The 19,781-nt window shown below is 35.5% G+C and overlaps 1 protein-coding gene across 1 annotated transcript in view; it reads right to left on the bottom strand.

Annotated features, from left to right (window-relative positions):
• Positions 1-2,492: 2,492 nt before the first annotated feature.
• Positions 2,493-19,781, bottom strand: part of LOC103624526 (heparan sulfate glucosamine 3-O-sulfotransferase 1) — a 48,210-nt gene continuing 30,921 nt past the window's right edge. Inside the window, exon 2 of the mRNA XM_017726081.1 lies at positions 2,493-7,904. Within this exon, the coding sequence (XP_017581570.1) occupies positions 6,856-7,785 (930 nt within the window). The 5' untranslated portion in view covers positions 7,786-7,904 and the 3' untranslated portion in view covers positions 2,493-6,855. The remainder of the gene's footprint in view (positions 7,905-19,781) is intronic.

The raw sequence follows: 19,781 nt of genomic DNA, 5'->3' as shown, positions 1-19,781 counted from the left end.
ACACGATAAAGAGGACGAAGCCGGGAGGTGGGCTCTCTTCTCTCTTCCCCTCTTGCTTTCTGCAGACTAGCTGTGGGAGACATTGGTGCTGGGCATTCAAAGCCTTACCCCTTTTAAGGGGCTTTTAGTAATTTTTTAAGTCAGCCCAGCACTCACTGCCAGTTCTTTTTCTCTACCTGAGGGCTAGTGCTGCCTCAGCCAGAAGATCTCATATCCCTGCGCTCCTGGGGCATACCATCTACCGAGCCATAGGATCCCAAATTTTTATATTTTTCTGATTTCTGTAATTTTTCAGTTTTTCTGTTTTCAATAAATTAATCTTTTTAAGAGTTGTCTCATTTCTCACATAAAGGAAACTAAAACACAGAGAAAGTTTATTTTTTAAAAGTATGAAAGGCAGTTTACTCGAACCCTGTTCTGGTGTGCTTTCTGTGCATAAATAGGCCCTAAGTATATGATCCACTGGCTGGTTTTTCCCCAATCTGTGCATCTGTTTTATTCAGTTGTCCTATGTACACCTGACAGAGAACTTCAGTCACGTAAACACTGGTAGTCTGGCAAACACATAATAAATACGACAAATAATAAGTTACAGATAGCTCATATATAACTGTTACCTCTGGTTTGGTATGCCTTCAACAGCAACACTTTAGTGCACAGCTGTAGATTCTGCCTTTGTTTTAGACTCAGTGTATTTTGTAAGCTGTGTATGATGCACCCATGTAACTACAGCATATGTTCTTTATGAGCCCTTAATCTTCCTTCACTTGAGGGAGCACTGCTACCCCACAGTTTGCAGTGTTTAATCTGCATCACTTGTCTTGAATCGTAGATTTATATCATGGCAGAGTATAGCAAAGGTATCTTCAATCTTTTCATGACAGCTGCACAGCATTTTTCTAGACTGACAGTCCTTGTCAAATCAACAACAACCCTGCTGCATCTAGTGCTGCTGATTTTCCATAAGGCATTTTAAAATGCCCAACGTTTAGTGAGGACAGTTGTTACTTCCCATCCAATTTACTAGGGTATCACTGCAGAATTTCCCCAAGGATAGGCATAATATACTCAACCTGTCCTACAGCACTGTAGTACTCTCTAATAAGGTGAAATAGAGTATTTTGAAAATGTATATTCATGTATATTTCTAATAGCCTAATGATCATAAAATTCATTCAGATATGGAATACCTAGCTAAATCCCTGAAGTAGCATTTTACTTAGTCCTGTGCATTGTCTTGGCAGGCCAATCATAATTTTGATTGTAACTGTGCCATATTGGGTTAACAAATATTTAGCAGAAAAGGGCCTTCAGCTCAGGTTTTATTGTGTTCTAGTTGCCCTTATTTCTTCCTATTGCAAGTTTGGCTGGTACATCCCTAACAGAAAGTTTATGATGGATCAAAAAGAAAACCTTGTCCAGTCCAAGTAGCAAAGGGAATGGATCCTTAATTACCTGTGCTTCCCTTTAATTACTGCCATTGATTTAAATCTTTAAGGCAGTGGTTTAAAGTGACAATGTGTTTAGTGTAACATTTGTCAGAACAAGAAAAATTGGAACATGGTTGTGTTATCTAAAGAAGAGAGAGAAAATACCGAGATTGTTAAACTATTATATGTCCCTGTATAGAAATGTTTTTCACTGAGAACTGTAATAAATTGAGGTAATATTCTTAATTCTGGCATAATAACTTGCTACTTTCATTGCAGCGTGACTCAAAACACTTTTTTATCTCAGAGGAAACAGTATAAAACTAGGGAAATGGCCTTTGAGAGAAAAACTGTACCCCTGGTTAAGAGTTTACATGAAGGTATTTTTTTTTAAACATTTCCTAAGAGGTTTTTGTAACAGCACTGAAAGAATATACAATGTAAAAGTGTAAAACTATATTGCATCAGAAATAGACCTCACAGTACTTGTTACATGGGCTAATACAGGAGAGTGTGCATTTTGCATCACATCTATTTTCACAGAAAACTATTATTTTCATTAGTCTGTTTTAACCTGCTGTATTTTCCCTAAGTAGCAGATTCACTTTCAAGGACTAATTTATACAGTTCTGTTAGTGTCTTGGCTTCCAAAATGTTTTCAGGAATTGTGGTAAGCTCTTGTCACTGTTAATTAACCTTAAAGGCAAGACAATACAATTCCTCTGTAATTACAGAATGATACTACAGTCTTTCTAGCACTGCTGGTTGTAACTTTTAAATTAGTTTTAGAAAATAGCAAAACAATTTAGTAAGTCACCATGAAACTTGAAATAATCAAAAAGGAAACTATTTGGCCAATAACTAAATACTGCTCATTAACTATTGCTAATTACTGATTTTATTTCTAATGTGTCTGTTCATAGCTATGAGAAAATTCAAGCTTATGAAGGAAATGAAGATCAAATACACAAGTATAGAAAATAATAATCTACAATGGTATATTACTTTAATAATTTAAATACGTCTTTCTCTGCAAGGAAATGTTGTGCAATTCTTACTATGAATCAAAGTATTGAGGGGTAAGTCTCTCTCTTTTTTTTTTTTCAGTTAAACTATGTAAGTAAACTGATAAATCATGTTTTTGGTTTTGACCACATAGATTAAACAAGAAATTATAGGGATTATAAAAATATTAAAATTTTTGTCCAATTCATGAAAGCATCTGAATTGACAGAGGCAATAAGCAGTCAAATTTGATAGAAAAAACTTTTTTTTTAATTTTTTTCGATGTGCTGGAGACAGAAAACTCCTTATGCAGATATGCTTCCCTACAGTAGTCAATCTGATCAGCTTTCAATAGATAATCTTCATAGGATTATTAATTTTGTATCAAGAGGACAGTGAAGGAGCTGATGTGGAGCAGCATGTAAAGATGTGTGTGCCCTCTGTAAAGTCCTCTACAATAAGAAAATGTCTCTGCTTTAATAGGTATCCTTTAAGAGGAACTCTAAATTTAGCTTTCAAGGCTAAATTGTGAAAGACCAGAGGCCAAAGTCCGAGGCCTTTGAGCATTTGCATACAGGGGATACAATGAAAAAATCCAACCCTTTTCCTGGTAAAATAATGGTTTAGAGTGCAATGCAGGAACTTCTTTGCTTCTTTCCCATTAGTTTAGTACTAGGAGTTTTGGGGGTAAAATCCTAGCTTTTAAGTTTCCCAATACTTTCCTTTATGTACTATAGTAGTATATATAGTACAAATTAAAAAAAAAAAAAAAAAGAAGAGGTGATATTAGACTCATCTGGATATTAAGTGTGTGCTGCTTATCATGGCTGAACTGATCCAGTTACAGCTGCTTGATACGGTTAATTCTCTGCAACATTAAATCAAAGCAACTATAACTGTGACATTTTTACTAGAAAAGGAAGGGAACAGTATTTAAAGTTTAGTGTTTGTGGAACATCAAAGAGCTGGTCAAATCATCATAAATTCTGCAGTAGTCTTGCACACATAATTGTGTCATCTGTTTCAGATGCTCCCAAAAACCTTTGAAACAACTGCATGATTTCTTCAAGTGACCTTCCCACATGAAATTTACTTTTGCAAGCAACTCTTGAGTATCAGAGAATGAGATGAAAATTCTCTGATAAACAATTTAGAGAAAAGTAATTTCTGGTTTACTATCAGTTGTGTAAATTCATGACATGTATGTAATTGCTTAAACTGAGAACTGTCTTGTTAATAACATCTTTATACTGACTGCAAGCCAACAGGTCTTCCCAAAAAACTGACTACTTTTGAATTCCAAGTGTCAAAAAGTGAGTACTTTTTATTTCAGTATTACCCAAGTATGGCTCAGTGGATTTTCTGTTAAGGTTATCTGATTCCTTTCCTGAGCATGAGGGAAGGAGGGTTTTCTTAAAGACTTTAAGAATGGAAAAGGTCAGGATGGCATGAAAGAGTATTTTTCAGACCAAAAAATGAGAAACTGATTGAAAGCCTGCAATGTAAAATTACAGTCTAACCTCTGTTATACAGAGGTTAAATTGTATGATTTTTGATCATTTATCAAAATAAAATTTCTGATGAGAATCTGATTTACATAAAACCAATTCAAACCAACCACCACCCAGATTATATTATGGTTAATATATTTCTCATTATATTAGTAAACTCTAAAATAATCATTAAATTCATTCCATCAATTCTGTTCTTCCCCAAAATGCTGAACAGGAATGAGGAGTGATAACAAATCAAATAGATATAAGCATCACTAATCCATACAGCTCAGCTCTCCTTGAAATGTAAATTCCAGAAAGGGACTTGCATTTTCAAAGATGCATATAGCTTCTGCTAGCTGGTGCTCCTGCATTCAGCTCATTTAAAGATTAGCTGTAAACTTCAGAGAACAAAGAGAAGAGAAGAGAAGAGAAAAGAGAAGAGAAGAGAAGAGAAGAGAAGAGAAGAGAAGAGAAGAGAAGAGAAGAGAAGAGAAGAGAAGAGAAGAGAAGAGAAGAGAAAAGACTTGATGCCTGCAAGCATAAATATAGAAAGACATTAGAATTTTCTCCCTTCCTTTTTCTTGGAAGGCTGTGAAATTTAATGTGGCATATAGACATCTGAATTCTTCAATTACCAGCATCTACCTGAAACTTTTATTAAAGTATACATTGTTTTCAAATTTGCTTCTTGTAAGGAAAAAAAATAAGAAAAGAGGAAAAAGACAAAGAGAGTTTTGGAATGTATAAGAAACAGAAAGTTATATATTTCTGTCTGATACAAGATGCACTTATGTTGCTCCCTTCAATAATGTATTTCTGAAATGAGTGGACTGGAAGGAGTTTTGTTTATCACTGAGATTGGATTGGTCAGAAAGAACCAGCCATGCTAGACAATACTGGGAATCTGGATTTGGGTGTTCTGTTATCAGACAAAAGTGCTGTGCCCACAAAATAGAAAAAGTTATTCTGATATAGAATCACACTATTAATTCAGAGTTCAGAAATATTCTGGTTGAGGTTTTTACTTGACAAAAGACAAAGAAGATACAGTTAGACTGCACAACTGTAATTATTAAAGTTTGCCTATCCAATGTCCTTGTAGAGATGGTAGAAGACCAGCATAAATATCCTGTTCTTTGATTAATTTGAAACAAATACATTTGTATTTCTACAGATTCTTATTGACATTGTACTTTGTAGTGCCTATATTGGATCAATATTAATAATTAAGAAGCCACAATCTCAGAAAAAGTGGCAGAAGTAAAAGAAAATTTGAGCCATTTATAGCAATCAGAGTTGTAGTAAACAAACCTACTTCAGAAAGGTAATTTCAGAGATTAATTATATGCTAATGAAAATAATTTTCTCTCATATATACAGTATATTTTCTTTCATACATACATAAGCAAGTCATGGAACAGATAAAGAATAAGAATTATTATATTATTTTTAACATTTTACATTTATTGAGAGAATATTTGACGAAGGCTATTTCCACATAATCTGAGTCCAATTCTATCCAGCTTCAGAGGAATACTGCTATCTGCCTAAGTAGCCCACTCACAAAGTATTAAAAGCCTAAAAGTCAGCCCAGCAATACATACCTTTTAGCCTGGAAGTGGAAGAATCCCATGGTAGGAACATACACTCCTTTAGGATGAACAGTGACTTAGACAGAAGGACACAGATGCCTGACCCTTGTCAGGGTTCAGTGGGGTTTGATGCTCAGATTTTCTTCTTTGGTATTGATATATAATAAAATGTTTACATGAAAAAGCAGAAAAGATCAGCACAATACTGTTAAAAAAAATTGAAAATAAAATCCTGATGCAAGGCTATAAATGGTTGTGGTTCTTACAGACAACCTGAGTATGTCATACTGAGTGTACTGAACATTGTGTCTGAGTAATGAAACGAGGTTATTTTAATGTTGAGACTGTCCCATGGTCTGCATTGGAAATGGCAAAATAAAACTACATCATGCTTCAGGGGGCAAGCAAATTTTTTTTTAAACAAGAATCATTGTGCCAATGGAGATATATAAACCAAAGCCAGGAGAACAGAATAACTAGTCACAGAGTACAAACATAATTCATGTGGTAGTACTAAGAGCTTTTCCATTCAAGAGCAAAGTGACATAATTTATATAATCAAATATTTGTACAATTGCTCATATTAGTAATTTTTTTGTATTGATTTTTTTTAGTGTATAGAGTATCGGTGTTCCTGGGATATTTTAATTTCTTTACATTCAAACTCTAATTTTTACATTCTTCAAAAAGTTCATATTCTTACTTTGGAGATTTTTTTTGCAAACCCATGATAGTAAGTGTGGTTTAATATTAATGTCATACAGGCAGGTAACTTCTAGTTCACCTCTTCAAAATTACAGGTGAAATAGATTCCTTCTATTTTTAATTAATTACTTCAACATATTAAAGAGGATGATTTATTTATTGGAGCTACTATGTATGCCCCTATTTTAACATACAATTTAAACTTATTTTATGCAAAAATCTATAAATCAACACCACTATCGTGGGATATAAAAAATACTAACAACAAAAAATACAGAACAGTTAGAATAATACCATTTCCAATATTTACATTTTTTACAGTTAAATGCATTTTTCCAAAGCAGCAGAAATCTTGTAGAGATATGTCTTTGCTAAGTCTGCTGAAGTTAATGTACTTGCATGATGAGAGAAAGAAGATCAGAATATGACTCCCAGTAATCATACAAATACATAAAACTTATTATTCCCAACATAGAGAGTACCATTTCAATGAGTCAACAGATGTGTTGTTCCAATGAAGCATGTAACCAGGATGTCAATTCTCACAATACAAGTCATTACAGTTTAGAAAGATGAGTGTGAAAGTTTGTCTCAGGCCCTTTTTAAGAAACATTGACTCCAAATACGTTAATGCCAGTCAAAGGAATGATTAACCATCCTGTAAAATTTTGCATTGTGCTCTCTGAAGTAAGAATATAGTTGCTCCAAAACAGTGCTGTTAACAAGAGGGTGGGGACGCCCTTTGGATTCATGTAAACATCTCTCCCTCCCATCACTTCTGATGCAGTAGAATCCCTTGGTCTGGTTAAAATAAAAATTAGAAGACATAATTCGGGAAGGAAGATTTAGAAATCTTTCAACTTTTTGTAATTCAGGAAGAGGGTCCTTGATTAAAGTATTGCCATCCACTATGTGAATCTGATCCAAACTGAAATGCTTAAGCCACTTTTCCATATGAACATCATATAGACTTCTCTGAATAGCTTTGTATTTGGTATTAAGCACTCCATTCTTAATAACAATATCTTCAAAGAGCTGAACAGGCTTGTGGCTTTCTACTCTGTTGTAATATACTTGGGTATAGTCAGATATAACTCTCTCAGTGGGATCTCTTAGAATGAGCAGCAGTTTAATGGAACTATTCATGTCATGAATTCTTCCTGGAGCCTGTGGTGATGTAAAATAGCCTGGTGTTTTCTCAATTGTAATTTGATTTCCATAAGAAAATGGCATCAGATTTCTATACCAGTCTATTCCTTTCACGTAATTTTCATCCCAGTCAAAGAAGTGGACTTCTGTAGCTGCTACCACAATATTAGGATGAATATCCAACATTTCCAGCAAAGCCCTCGTTCCTCCTTTACGAACTCCTATGATGATTGTCTGAGGTATTTGCCGGCTCGTGCCAGGAGGTCTCACCTGTGCTGAATAGTGCTCACTTTTATTGCTGAATAATCCCACTTGTGACTTCAGTGTATCCAACAGTGCCCCATTCTCAACAGGAGCACCCTGAGCATGAGTCAGCAGAAGATAAGCTGACACGAGTACGAAGGCCATGTGGAGAGGAATAATTATTTCAAGATAATGTTTTGCTCGACTAAAGAAAGAATAGGTGAGTCCCCTCTTGAGGTGGTTGGCAGAACCCGTGGTAAGCACACAGCAAGCTTCTGAAGCATCTACGAAATAAAATAAGACAAGTCAGTTTTTCTAAACTCATCATCAGTTGAAAATTCAACTCACAATTCAGTTCGCATATCTGTGATCCCAGTAGAAAATGTATAGGGAAGTTATTTCTTTTTTCCTGACTTCATTTCAGAAGGACAAAAGAGTCCCCATGTGTTGGGGTTTTTTCTCCTTACCCTGAGTGACCAGTGATGGATACAGATTTCTTTCAACAGATTTTATTTCCTCTAAGCAAACTAGAATTGTTTACCTGATTTTAAATTCCTGACCATTTGTTGCTTGCTTTGGTTTTTCTAATTATCTTCCATACATACCACATACTTCTCTTGTTATAAATACCGTACCCAGTATGATGATAATAACTCGAAAGAATATTTGAATGTCAACACCTTTCCTCAAATTCCCTGCCAGAATAGTATATTCTTATATAAATAACAGACATGGATGATGGTGCCACCATTTGGGTTCTAGTGAGCTATGAATCATACCAAAAAATTCTGTTTGGTTTGACACAGAAAACAAAACACAGATATAGGCAAAGTTTTGGAATCTGAGACTTTTAGAGCAGAAAACTAACTGTGTCAAAGCAAGAGTAAAGTGGCTAAGTTGGATAGTGGGGGAAAAAAATAAATGATTCAGGGTGGATGGATTCTCTACAACTATCCAAGTGTTGTGATACATAGTCATATAAGTGTTGGAAAAAATCTTGGCAAAATCAGATCTTCAGATAGTATTCTGAAGTTCCTCCAAAGCTCTGTATAAGAGATACCCAGATGTTTTCTGGTCACTCAGAGATTTCTGCAGGAAAGCAAGTCTGCTTGAAGCCAAATAGCTTCTTTTATTTAATCCACATCGCATATGGTTATTTTAAGACGTGGCAAACAATAAATATCTTCAAAATTTGTGAAAACTTTAGGCTCACAGGTATGTGCATGTGCACATGTAAGCGAAAGAAAACGTCTCTGTAAGTGTAATTGTGTTACTAACATTTGAAATCTCTTGGATAACTCTTGTATATAATATTTGAAACAGATTGCTTACAGATCTGCCATCACGACAGCAGTGATAAATTCAGATCAAGGCAACATCTGCTCTAGAACCACTGTGCTTGGGTTTCCTGTTGCTGTCTGAAAATCCTACAGGACAAATTCCCATTGAGAGGATTCTTGAGTTTCACTCGATTTCTGAGCAATTATAGAATTTTAAGATTTGTGGGACAGATCTACATTCTTAACTTATTTTGTTTTCAATGTAGCATGCAGAAACAAGCTATTTCATACAGTGAAGCAGCAGTCATTTAAAAAACAATAACCATTTTTGGAATAGTTTTAAGTTATGGCTAGTATTTTAAAGTTGTCTCAGAAATGTTACTTAGCTCTTTCTTCAGTGTTCACTGTTCCTTTCTTTTTCTGAATATATTGGTCACAGTAATTCATCTCTTAGAAATCACAGCCAATTCCCATTTGTCATGGCCCTGAGGAGCATTCAATATTTCTATTTGAAAATTGTTTACTTTGAGTCTTACTTTACAGGCGTAAAGATTTTAAATTTTTGGTAACAGTCTGGGCAATGCAGCAGATTCATTAGATCTGTTTTCTAAATCTTATTGAAACCTTCTCTATGATACATGAAGGAATGAGACTCACCACCAGCAGAGGTGCAGGTGAATCTAAGGTTTATGCAGAAGCATCAGTATATGTATATATCCATACTTCTAAGAGCTTTTTTGGTTACAGTTTACAGATGTGATCACAGTCCTACAATAAATCTGTCTTCCTGACATTTTCCATTGTTCTCTCCAAGGCCATGGTAAAGGAGCATGAAGAGTGTGTGTAGAGTGTGTGTGTCTTATATTGACATAGAAGTAGGAACTCGTTCCTTCATTTCTATATCAGGTGCACGCTGTGTCAGGGAGACCTTCCGCTGCTTCTGCCAGCACTGCTGCTGTCATTCTCTGTTTAACTCTTACACCAACACCTGTTAACCCAACACTTCTCCAACTTCTTGGATATCTGGGGAATGACTCTTGTCAGCTTCAATGAGCACTAAACTCACAGATAGATAGCAAATATTAACAGGAGGACAGAACAGGTGTGTTTATACCAAAACCATTTATAGTTACTATTCCTTTGGATGGCAAGTTTGGTGCTGCTGAGGAATTAAAATGCATTCTGCTATAATGGCAGCTAATGCTGGTTTTGGAAAGCTCTGTAGGACACAGAGCATGAAATCTGAAGCGTCACAGCCCAGATGATTCCTGGAATGCCAGCTTTCAAAGAAGGGACTCTGCTTTAATAATTTCAAGCCAAATTTTTCATGATTCACAAGGTTCCTGAACAGTTCAGTTTGAGGAAAGGCACAGCTATGCCTAAGATTGTTTCGGAAGTAGCAACATATGACACTATGGCAGCTTTCCAGACCTGTGATGCCAGCAGGCTGGGATTTGGGAGAGGGGGCCAAGGGAGCAGTTAATCTTCCCTTTAACCTGTTCTGAAATCCCAGTGTTTGTTTACATTCTATTCATCTTCATTGTTAAATTAAAATTCTTTCAGGAAGGCTGAGGAATTGTTTTTGTAAAAATCTTACAATTTTTCTCAACTTACTTCTTTTGTGCTAATACAGCACATTATACATTATAAATACACTTACACATCTATGCATTAGATTAAAAGTACTTTGAACTGAGGCAAGACCAGCATGAATATCTGCCAAGCAAGGGATTACTTATAAATACCAACATGGAGACATACAGTTCATTATTTGATTTAAATTCTGTAACTATCCCATTTTGAAACAGTTTCATTAAATGATTTTTGACATTTCAGGCAACTTTATTTAACCAGAAAGAAAACTATTTTTAGATTTTTTGATAATAAGTGTTCTTGAGACTAACTAGGTTAGTAGCTTAAATTGAAAAAATAGAAAGGAAGAGGGAAAAAGTAGGAATTTCTCTGAAATAAACTAAAACCAGAGTAAAAAAGAAACAGAAGTAATTGATACTGGGACTCTGCAGTAGTATAGACAGAGATGTGCTCTTCCTAGATCTGGTGACAGGTAAAAAAATTCTCAAATTCACTTTTTAATTTTGTTTAAAAAATTCAAACACACCAACATTATTTCATCCCTAACTAACTGAGTTTTCTAGTTTCATGCACCTAAGAATCAGGTGCAAATACTGAAACCCAAAGAAGACTGTAAGCTGAATGAGAAAGTCATACTTATCACTGAGGAAAGATTGGTCTTCCGAAGTATTCTCAGGTTCACTTCTGATGTGAGTGAGAGTCTGCTTAATTTTACCATCTCAGACACACTCAGACACCAAGTAGCAGAAAGGATTCTACATTTTCTATGGACTGAAGTATTGTTTGAAAAAGAATTAAACATAGTTATTAACTAGTTTAACCAGCTTTCAAATTAATTAGTTGTTTTACAAATTTCTTAGAATCATTGCTAGAAAAAAGCCTTACCCAGGAAAAACTACAGATAAAATCAAATTCAGAGTGTGCTGTAAAACTGGTGCCTAAATAGATCAAATTTGCCTTTGGGAGCAGTTCTGTCACATTCCAGCCAAGCTCTAAGATGTTATATCCTGTGGTTAGGTTATAATTGCTAGATAAATGTAAAGGTTTTAAAGAAGATTTATCATATATAATTGGAATGTTATTTGAATAATTTTGTGTTGTTGCTTTTATGCCTTTATGCAATTAAATGTACATTTTTAGAAGATATTAACTGCTTTTTATAATGAAAACAATATATTTTACATTGGTGCACTGCACCAATGAAGAATCTGAAATTATTCTTATGAAATTAACCCCATGACACATGATCAGAATTACAGTGCCTTATTACTGTTTTTCCCCATTATTTGGTAGTGTTGGTGCTGTTCAGTAACACAAGGAACATCAACAGATAGGATACTTATTAAGCAGAAATGAACTTCAGAAATAAATTCATGCTGCAGAAAGGACTAATTAAGTAAATAATACCTTGGGCTGTTGTTTGTTTTACTTTCTTAAAACCTTGGACTAGACTGGAGAAGCTTCTATGCTGGCTGAAAAATCATTTTAATATTACAGAAATGTACTAAAGACCCTTAACTGCTGCACTCTACTCTAAAAATCTTCTAAGCAACTTATGATTTATCTTGCTTTGGGGTAAAGTACAAAATCATAGCGTAAACCTAAATACATTATTATTAATAATTTATAACATTATTAGTTCCTAATAATACTTCCCACTGCCTGTGATGCTTTTAACTGGAGAATTCTGCAGCACTCTGTGTTAATGAATTGCCTCCACCTTATTAAGGCACCATTCTCACCTTACAGGAAATTGCAACTGATCAACCTATAGAGCCAGTTCAGGAGTGCAAATGCTTTGGAAAGTCAGGTTAATCTGATCTGCTCAAGGTCATACAGCAGGTTTATAGTCCAACCAAGAATAAAAACCCCGGGGCTTCTAATTCTCCATCCAATTCCCCTTCCAATTCTAACTTCATGCCGTTCCACAGCAGCCTCTCACAACCCTTATGATAACTTATAGCTGGATTATACACTGAACTGAAAAACAAAGAGGTTCCTCAATGTTTCAGCATAACGTACAAGTGTTTTTTGGAGTAAAGCTATTTCTTCCCACTTGCTCCTTGGAAAAAAAAGAAAAGAAAAGGAATCAAGTACAAACTCAGGATTTTGTTGTTTCAAGGTATTTGTGCAGAAATACTTCTGTTGGTGACTGAAAACTGCAACAAGGGGAGGTGGTCAGAGTAAGTATAACAAAACACCAATTTTTGAATTGATTTTTAAGTCTTGATTTTTAAAAATATATTGGGATTCAAAAAAGGGTACCACTTTTCCTGTTAATTCCTATTAGATATGAACTGATCCCAACACAAAGATCAATCACTGTGAAGAGTACAGTTCAAACATGTTAGGGCTTACTGCCACACAAACTTGTAACAGCTCAATTATACCTCTATATTTAAGAACATCTCTAATGCTGACAATACAGAAAAACTATTGCAGCCTAACTGTATTCACAACCAAAGGTCATATAAGGTGAACTGTTTCAGAAATTTTTTGAAGGACAATCATACTGTGATGACAATCAGACCAGTGTAAGGTATCCCTATAAAGACTGGCTTATGTAATAAATAATTCTAAACAACAATATAATTCTTAAAGTTTTGGAATATCTGCAATTAGGCTGGTGATTTTCCTTCAGTAAAACTAGAGTTAGCTGCATAGCATAATAAATGCAAATCTGCACTCAGTATGGGCTATATATTTCTTAAAAACAGGCAAATGAACTATCCAGTGCATATAGGACACATTACTAATAGAATCCAGTATCAATGTATTCAAATCCAATTAAGCAATGACTAATTCTATTAATTCTAAGCATTGAATATTAGAAGTAATACTATCATCAAAAGTCCTCTTCATAATACCTTAATTCTGATTTATAGTATAATTCATAAAATAATGGACATTTTAAAATACTTGGCACATGTCCAATGGTTGAACAGAAAAGTATCCTCTTTAATATTAAATGAAAGCAAATACAGTTCAGCTACTTCTTTCCACACATGTGAGATATGCCTAGGCAGAGCTCAGGAGACAATGAGAGCACATTTCTGAGTGTGAATAATGCTTAAAATTTTGGAAAAGTTTCCCGCATAAAAACAATTGTAAGTCTTAGTTTTATTGCAATTTTATTAAAGCAATTACTTCAGGTTTATGTTAGGCTGAGATCAATCAGGTGCAATGGAATAGTTTTAGAGCTGTGCCCCAGAAGTGAAAATTGATTCAGAAGAATCCCAAATTAACTATTACATGAAACTAAAGACTGTGTGGGAGAGGACAGTTATCCCAGCACAGGATGACCCTTTATAGGGCATGAAACTTTTCTGCTACACTTTTAGTCTATGCTCCATTCCCAGACTAAGTAACAAACTAAATAACTTAGTTCCCAGACTAAATAACATTTGCACTGACATTACTGGGCTTTATCAGAATCAGGTAGGAGAGGTCAGTCAGTTCCATGGGTATACAGAGATGGACATGAAGAACATCTGTAGCCATGGAAAATGTCTGCCAACTGGAGAAAGCAAGAAACGGTAAGAGGTGGTAAAATACAACGCTGGAGTTTTGTAACAGAGCTACAAGTTGAGCTCCAGTGATCTCTTTTCATACAAGGAACAGAGGACTAAGTACAAAAAGGAGCACAGACCCAAAGTCAGATAAATATTGCAGCAGTTCATATTGCTGATAAAGAACCTTAAGAGTCTTGTAGGCACCTAAGAATTCTGTTCACTTTACTCAAACTATGGATGTATTTTCATTAGGGAGATGCACTAAGAATTCCTAAATGACGTATTGCCTAAAAATTCATGATCCCACAAACTGTCCAGAAATGCTGCCTTGCTGTTGTAACACCTCTTTGGGTAATGAAAGAGTTTATAGGTTTCTTTTTAAGCATCAATAGAAAAATATATGTTAGCACAAAGAAAGACAAAGACATTAACATTTTAAAGTCCTAATCTCAGCAGTGAATTTATTTGTGTGAACCTTTTCTAATGAGATTGCAGTTTTATAACAGCCAACAGTTACTACCTTAGAGGAATAAAAAAGAAAATAGCTATTTGGTGAGTAAAGATAGGAGCTGCAAAGTAAGAGCAATTGGCTGCAGGCTTCTACCAGGTACACAGACTATAATGGATAAAAAGGAAAGCTAAGAAATGTTAGCATAAACTATAAACACCATTAAATCATTGGCAGGTGATATTAACAGATAGGAGTTTGGAAAAAAGTTTGCTTCCCTAAGGCTAGCATTACTTTTCCTAATTCCCTTTTCTGATAATTCAAGATAGAAAATTGCCTGATGATAATATGACTGCAAATATGAAGCAGTAGAGTAATATATACAGCATAAATACACTAATAAATTTCTGAGCTAAATAAACCTTCTACTCCTGTAGCTTACACACTTATATTTTATGGTATCTTTGAAAAATATCGTACTCAAACCATCCACATAAAAGTCACTGAATTACAATTTCATAAAGATCTTTAATATGTTTAGTCCATAAAGTGAGGTACATTCTAAGGATACTTCTAAAGAGACATAAATAAAAATTGTGTTCCTATTAAGATGTAAAGAGTGGATAGTGGTCAGATTAGCACAGATGAGAAGGCCAATTTTACTTATCACATTGGCATATTTCAAATGGAATTGCATTACCATTTGGTTGAATTAAACTTACACCTCTAATTGTTAATTAAGCATCTGAATTAATATAAATTGAAGTAACAAAGGTGCCATGCCAGTTCTTCAGCCAAACAAGCAGTAATCATGTAACTATAAAGGTGCAAGATGTAACGATGTGTGGCTGATAAGTAGCTTTTGTGTATATTTCTACAGTAGAACAATAAGGTTAAACTTCAGCCTCTCTACCTCTGCTATAATTAATTCAATATTATTAATTTTCCCACACTCATTGTCACAAAGAACAACACCTTAATACTCACTGATGCTTAGGAAATAAAATTGGAATTTGATGAAGGGGATTTATGAGAGACCTGTCATTCAAAGGAAGAGATTCCTCAGAGGGTAAGAGATGGCAAGAGAAGCTTTCAAAAGGGATGAGGACAGGTTAACTCTGTGGTACAAACCAGCAAATTCCTACAGGACATCCATGTCAAATAACTGACCCTAACAGCTTTGATGTTCTTGAAAAGAGCACAGATTCTTGGTATTAAAAAAACAAACCCAAAAAGTCACACACACAAACCCCTCCACCAAATCCTACTCCTGCCAAAAAGCCCCGAACAAAAGCCAAAGAAAAACCACAAACCCGTGCTGGTTTTAAGGCATTACAACTTCAAAGACTCCCAAAAGAGCTATCTTGCCTCACAGAGGAGTTCTGTGTTGGGGTCCCCACTGCAACACTTCTGGGCAGCACTTGCCAATATTATACCTTTTGTTTGCAGCACTGACCCAGTGCAGGGGAAGAGTACTGTAGGCAGAGCTCATCAGACAGTGGCAGCTGCTCAGGGAGCACCCTCAGACAGCCAGGAGTGACATGTGGGGAACTGGGCAGTAAGAGAAGCCAGGCAGCAAAAGTCCTGCAGGCAGGGAGGCTTCTTTATCCCCACCTTCAAATCTGTCCAACAGTGAAACCTCTCAGATGAGCCTGATGAGCCAAGGTCAGTGTCTTACCCTTTGTTCATGTCTTTTTGAATAACTTTTCCAAGGCTCTGGCATTAGTCCCTGGGGAGTAGTTCTAGGATGTTGTCTGATAAGAAGTGCTCTATTGGGTGTCTATAATTGCTCTATAACTGCTGCATATCCACATTATACAAAGCATGAAACAAACTGATCCTTCCCTTGGTAAGAAGTCTGGCTATCCAACAATCAGCAGGTTGGAGACCTTCTAGTGTCAAATGCAAACAGTAAGAGAAGGATCTGACTTCTTGGCTCAGGGTTACACTGTAAAGCACAGATGTAAAGTGAGCAGGGAATTCACCCAGAATAAAACAAAGCAGCTGAAAGGCCCATCAGAGTTGAAATCTTTTGGCCTTGTAAAGGATGACTGAACAAAATTCAAGAAAAAATAACAGCTCAGGAGCAATTTTCTTTTAAAGAGTGACTACAGAACAGAGGTTGCAAGAAGATATAAAGAAGCTGAAATAATAAAGCAATGATGGACTTAAGATTGAAAATTTAAACTTGAAATTTTGGGTACTGGCATAGGCCCTGATGAGACACAAGATCAAGATAAATATCAGAGAAAAAGTGTGAGTGAGTATGAATGTTTGATAAAATAATGGGATTTACAAAACTAAGAAACATGCTAAATCCACACTGAGTTTAGGCATGCTGAGAGATTCTGGGCATCAAAGAATCAAAAATTTTACAGAAAAGACCTTATAGTCCATCTTTCCTCAAAGTAAACAAACAAGTACGACTTGAAGTAAGAGACCACGGAAAGCAACTCTTTAGCAATTCTTAACACTGATTAATAAATATATTAGTAAAATATATAAAAATATATTAGTAAAATAAATATATTAGTCAAAACTCTATCTGACCCTGGTAAACAAATCCTTGCTAATAAAAAATGTAAATATACTGCAATACAGAACAGGCAAACATATTAGAAAAGAAACAAATAGACAATACTTTTCTTGAATAGAGGCTCAGTGCCTTCAACACATATTCATCATCAAGCTATGTGCATGTTCAGCCCCGTAGATAGCTGTAGAGATGCAGGAATGAAAGCAGCGCTGCTCCTTGGGCTGACACTGGGAGGCAAAGATGACAGTCTGAAAACATGGAGTAAGTAAAAGGCAGATTATTTTTTGGCTATTATGGGAAGTCAGAAATCAGATCCTTGCTCCTTACCAAACCTTCTTCCACTGCCAAAGTAGCACGTTAAAATATAGTGAAAGAATACTCGCTACTCCAAAGAGTTTGAGAACAGATAACTATTACCAAGCAATTCTAATGCTTTTCTCCAGGACTTCTGAGATTTAGTAGGGTCCTATCTGACTGTCTTTTGCACCTTTTAGTTAGGAAAGACAGAACTTAGGAAAGCTTCTATGCAGTCCAAATTTTTCAAACTTTGATGTGCAGCCTGAACCTGTAGGCATGTCAGTATTCCAACCAAAGATATACTTACACATGTTAAAAACCCTTACACTTCAGTGGAAAACAAATCAAATCCCTCTCCTCTTTACCCCCAGTCCAGACATTTATGACAACTTCCCTGTGCGAAAATATTCTCTGCATCTAAAGGTTTAAGGTGCCCTCAAAAAAACTTTCTGTTGTTACACCACTGCATTAAATAGCACAGTTAATTCAAGCAGAACATGCTCCTCACCACACAGCATCACTTCTGCCCCACAGCTCAGTGCCATGGTGAACCCAAACAAGCCTTCTACACTGTTCCTCTAATGCTACTTCACTCCAAATCAGTTACAGCTTCTTAGAAAGGCTCTTTAATGGCTGAGAGTGCCTACAGCAATTTTTTGGCGCCTTTAAGCTCTGTTAATTTTCACCTAAGTCTTTTAGATAGAATCATATTTAGGAGCCATCACATACATTCAGGATGTGGACTTTAAGACTTCAGATTTGTGATACTTGTGACAAATGGTGAGGGTTTGTCACATTAGAAACTCTGACTAGAAAGAGCCACAATAGATGTGGTTGGAGACAAAATAAGAGTATGGTAAGATTTGCTCTCAGATTCAAATACTGTGTTTGCTATTTATGATAATAAAATATATTAGTAGGAATTTTTTATTTGAAATTGTAGTATCAATTTGGAAAACATCTGTTGCACCTAGGCATCTTATAATGACCTTTTCATATTTTTCTCCTTAAATCTGAATGGTCTTATCAGTATTCAGGGAGTTGTTAAGGTGCTATGAACACCTATAGCAGAGAAAGAGGTAGAGGTAGGGAAGGGCTCTGATATGTTCTCATAACTAACTGCATATTAATTAGAGCAATAAAGAGTTAGAATGTTCAAAGCCATTTCTTAAGACTGGGTAGACTGTACAACACATGCACTTTAATTGATTCTAAATCCCCTGATTTCATCCACTCAAGCTGAAGCCACTCAAAATACAAAGCAGACTGATCTCATAGTGCCACAACAACTGGATATGTCCCCAAGGACCAATACTTCAACATAGCATAAAGGAGAAAGGTACCTCTATTATCTTATATTCTCCCTCTCAGTCTCCTTCCTTCCCAAATAAAAGAGAAAAACCCTCAAAGCACAAAATTTCCTTATTTAGTTCCAAACTGGCAAAAAAACTTTACTTTTTCTGTAGGAGGAGGTGATCATTTTTGTGATCCTAGATCCATGTTCTAGCTCCAGGTAATTTTTTCTTATTAGTATATATAGCTCATGATCCACACATTCCATACTGTTCTAGTCCACTTAATTTTTTTCTCAGGAAATGCAAAAAAAAGAAAATTTGTTGATCAGTACTCATTTCTCTTTTCCTTATTCTCCACTACCAGTAAAACACTGTTATATAAAGCAAAGATGTAGGTTTTAGTATGCGGTGGTTTTAAACATAAAATACACATCTTGTGCATCCTGATCCCTCTTTCTTTGCCCCATGAACCCCCTCAGCAGTCCCTATGGATGGTGCAATTTTAAAGAAAATAATTATCTCACTGCACTTTTTATATCTGACATTTTTCCTCCTTGTGAATGCATTCTGAGTTTTTGCAGTGTTAACAGTATATTATTAGCAGGTTTTTTCTGCAGCATCCTTCATCGGTGTCTTAGCAGTTACTTTAAACATTTTGAACAAATGTCAACATGTGATTACCAGTTAATTTGCAAGTCCAGTGGGATTCATAGAAAAAAAATGGAAAGTGAAGCACTAAACCAACACTTTCAAATCAGACTGCCTAGAAACATGTAAAATCAGAACTACGCTCTGCTGCCATTTTCTGCAGTGACCAGGAGTTTACTCCTTTAATAAAATGGAGATGGAGTTGGATAGTGCTGAAGCTAAGACTGCACTATCTTAATTCACTACATAAATTGCAGTGCAATTTTTAAAGATATTGAGCACATGAGGCTTTTTTTGCATTTTAGGATGGCTGAAAACTCCACTGAAGGTTGCCTGTTTTCAGTCACTGGTACAACAATTTTCCAACTCAGCAACATGGAAGAAACATATGCCAGTATGTGTAAAGATTCTCTGGCAGACATTTGCAGCCTCCCACTTTGCAGCTGATGATGCGTCCAAACTTTGTACCATTTCATAGGAACTTTAATATTTTGAAAAAGCCTCACATAGACACAGTAGTTCAGAAAGATTAATATGAAATTTAATTAGGGC

Source organism: Corvus brachyrhynchos, unplaced genomic scaffold (assembly GCF_000691975.1).
Source record: "Corvus brachyrhynchos isolate BGI_N302 unplaced genomic scaffold, ASM69197v1 scaffold61, whole genome shotgun sequence".
Classification (NCBI taxonomy): Eukaryota; Metazoa; Chordata; class Aves; order Passeriformes; family Corvidae; genus Corvus; species Corvus brachyrhynchos.
This window is presented reverse-complemented; position numbering and strand designations above follow the sequence as displayed.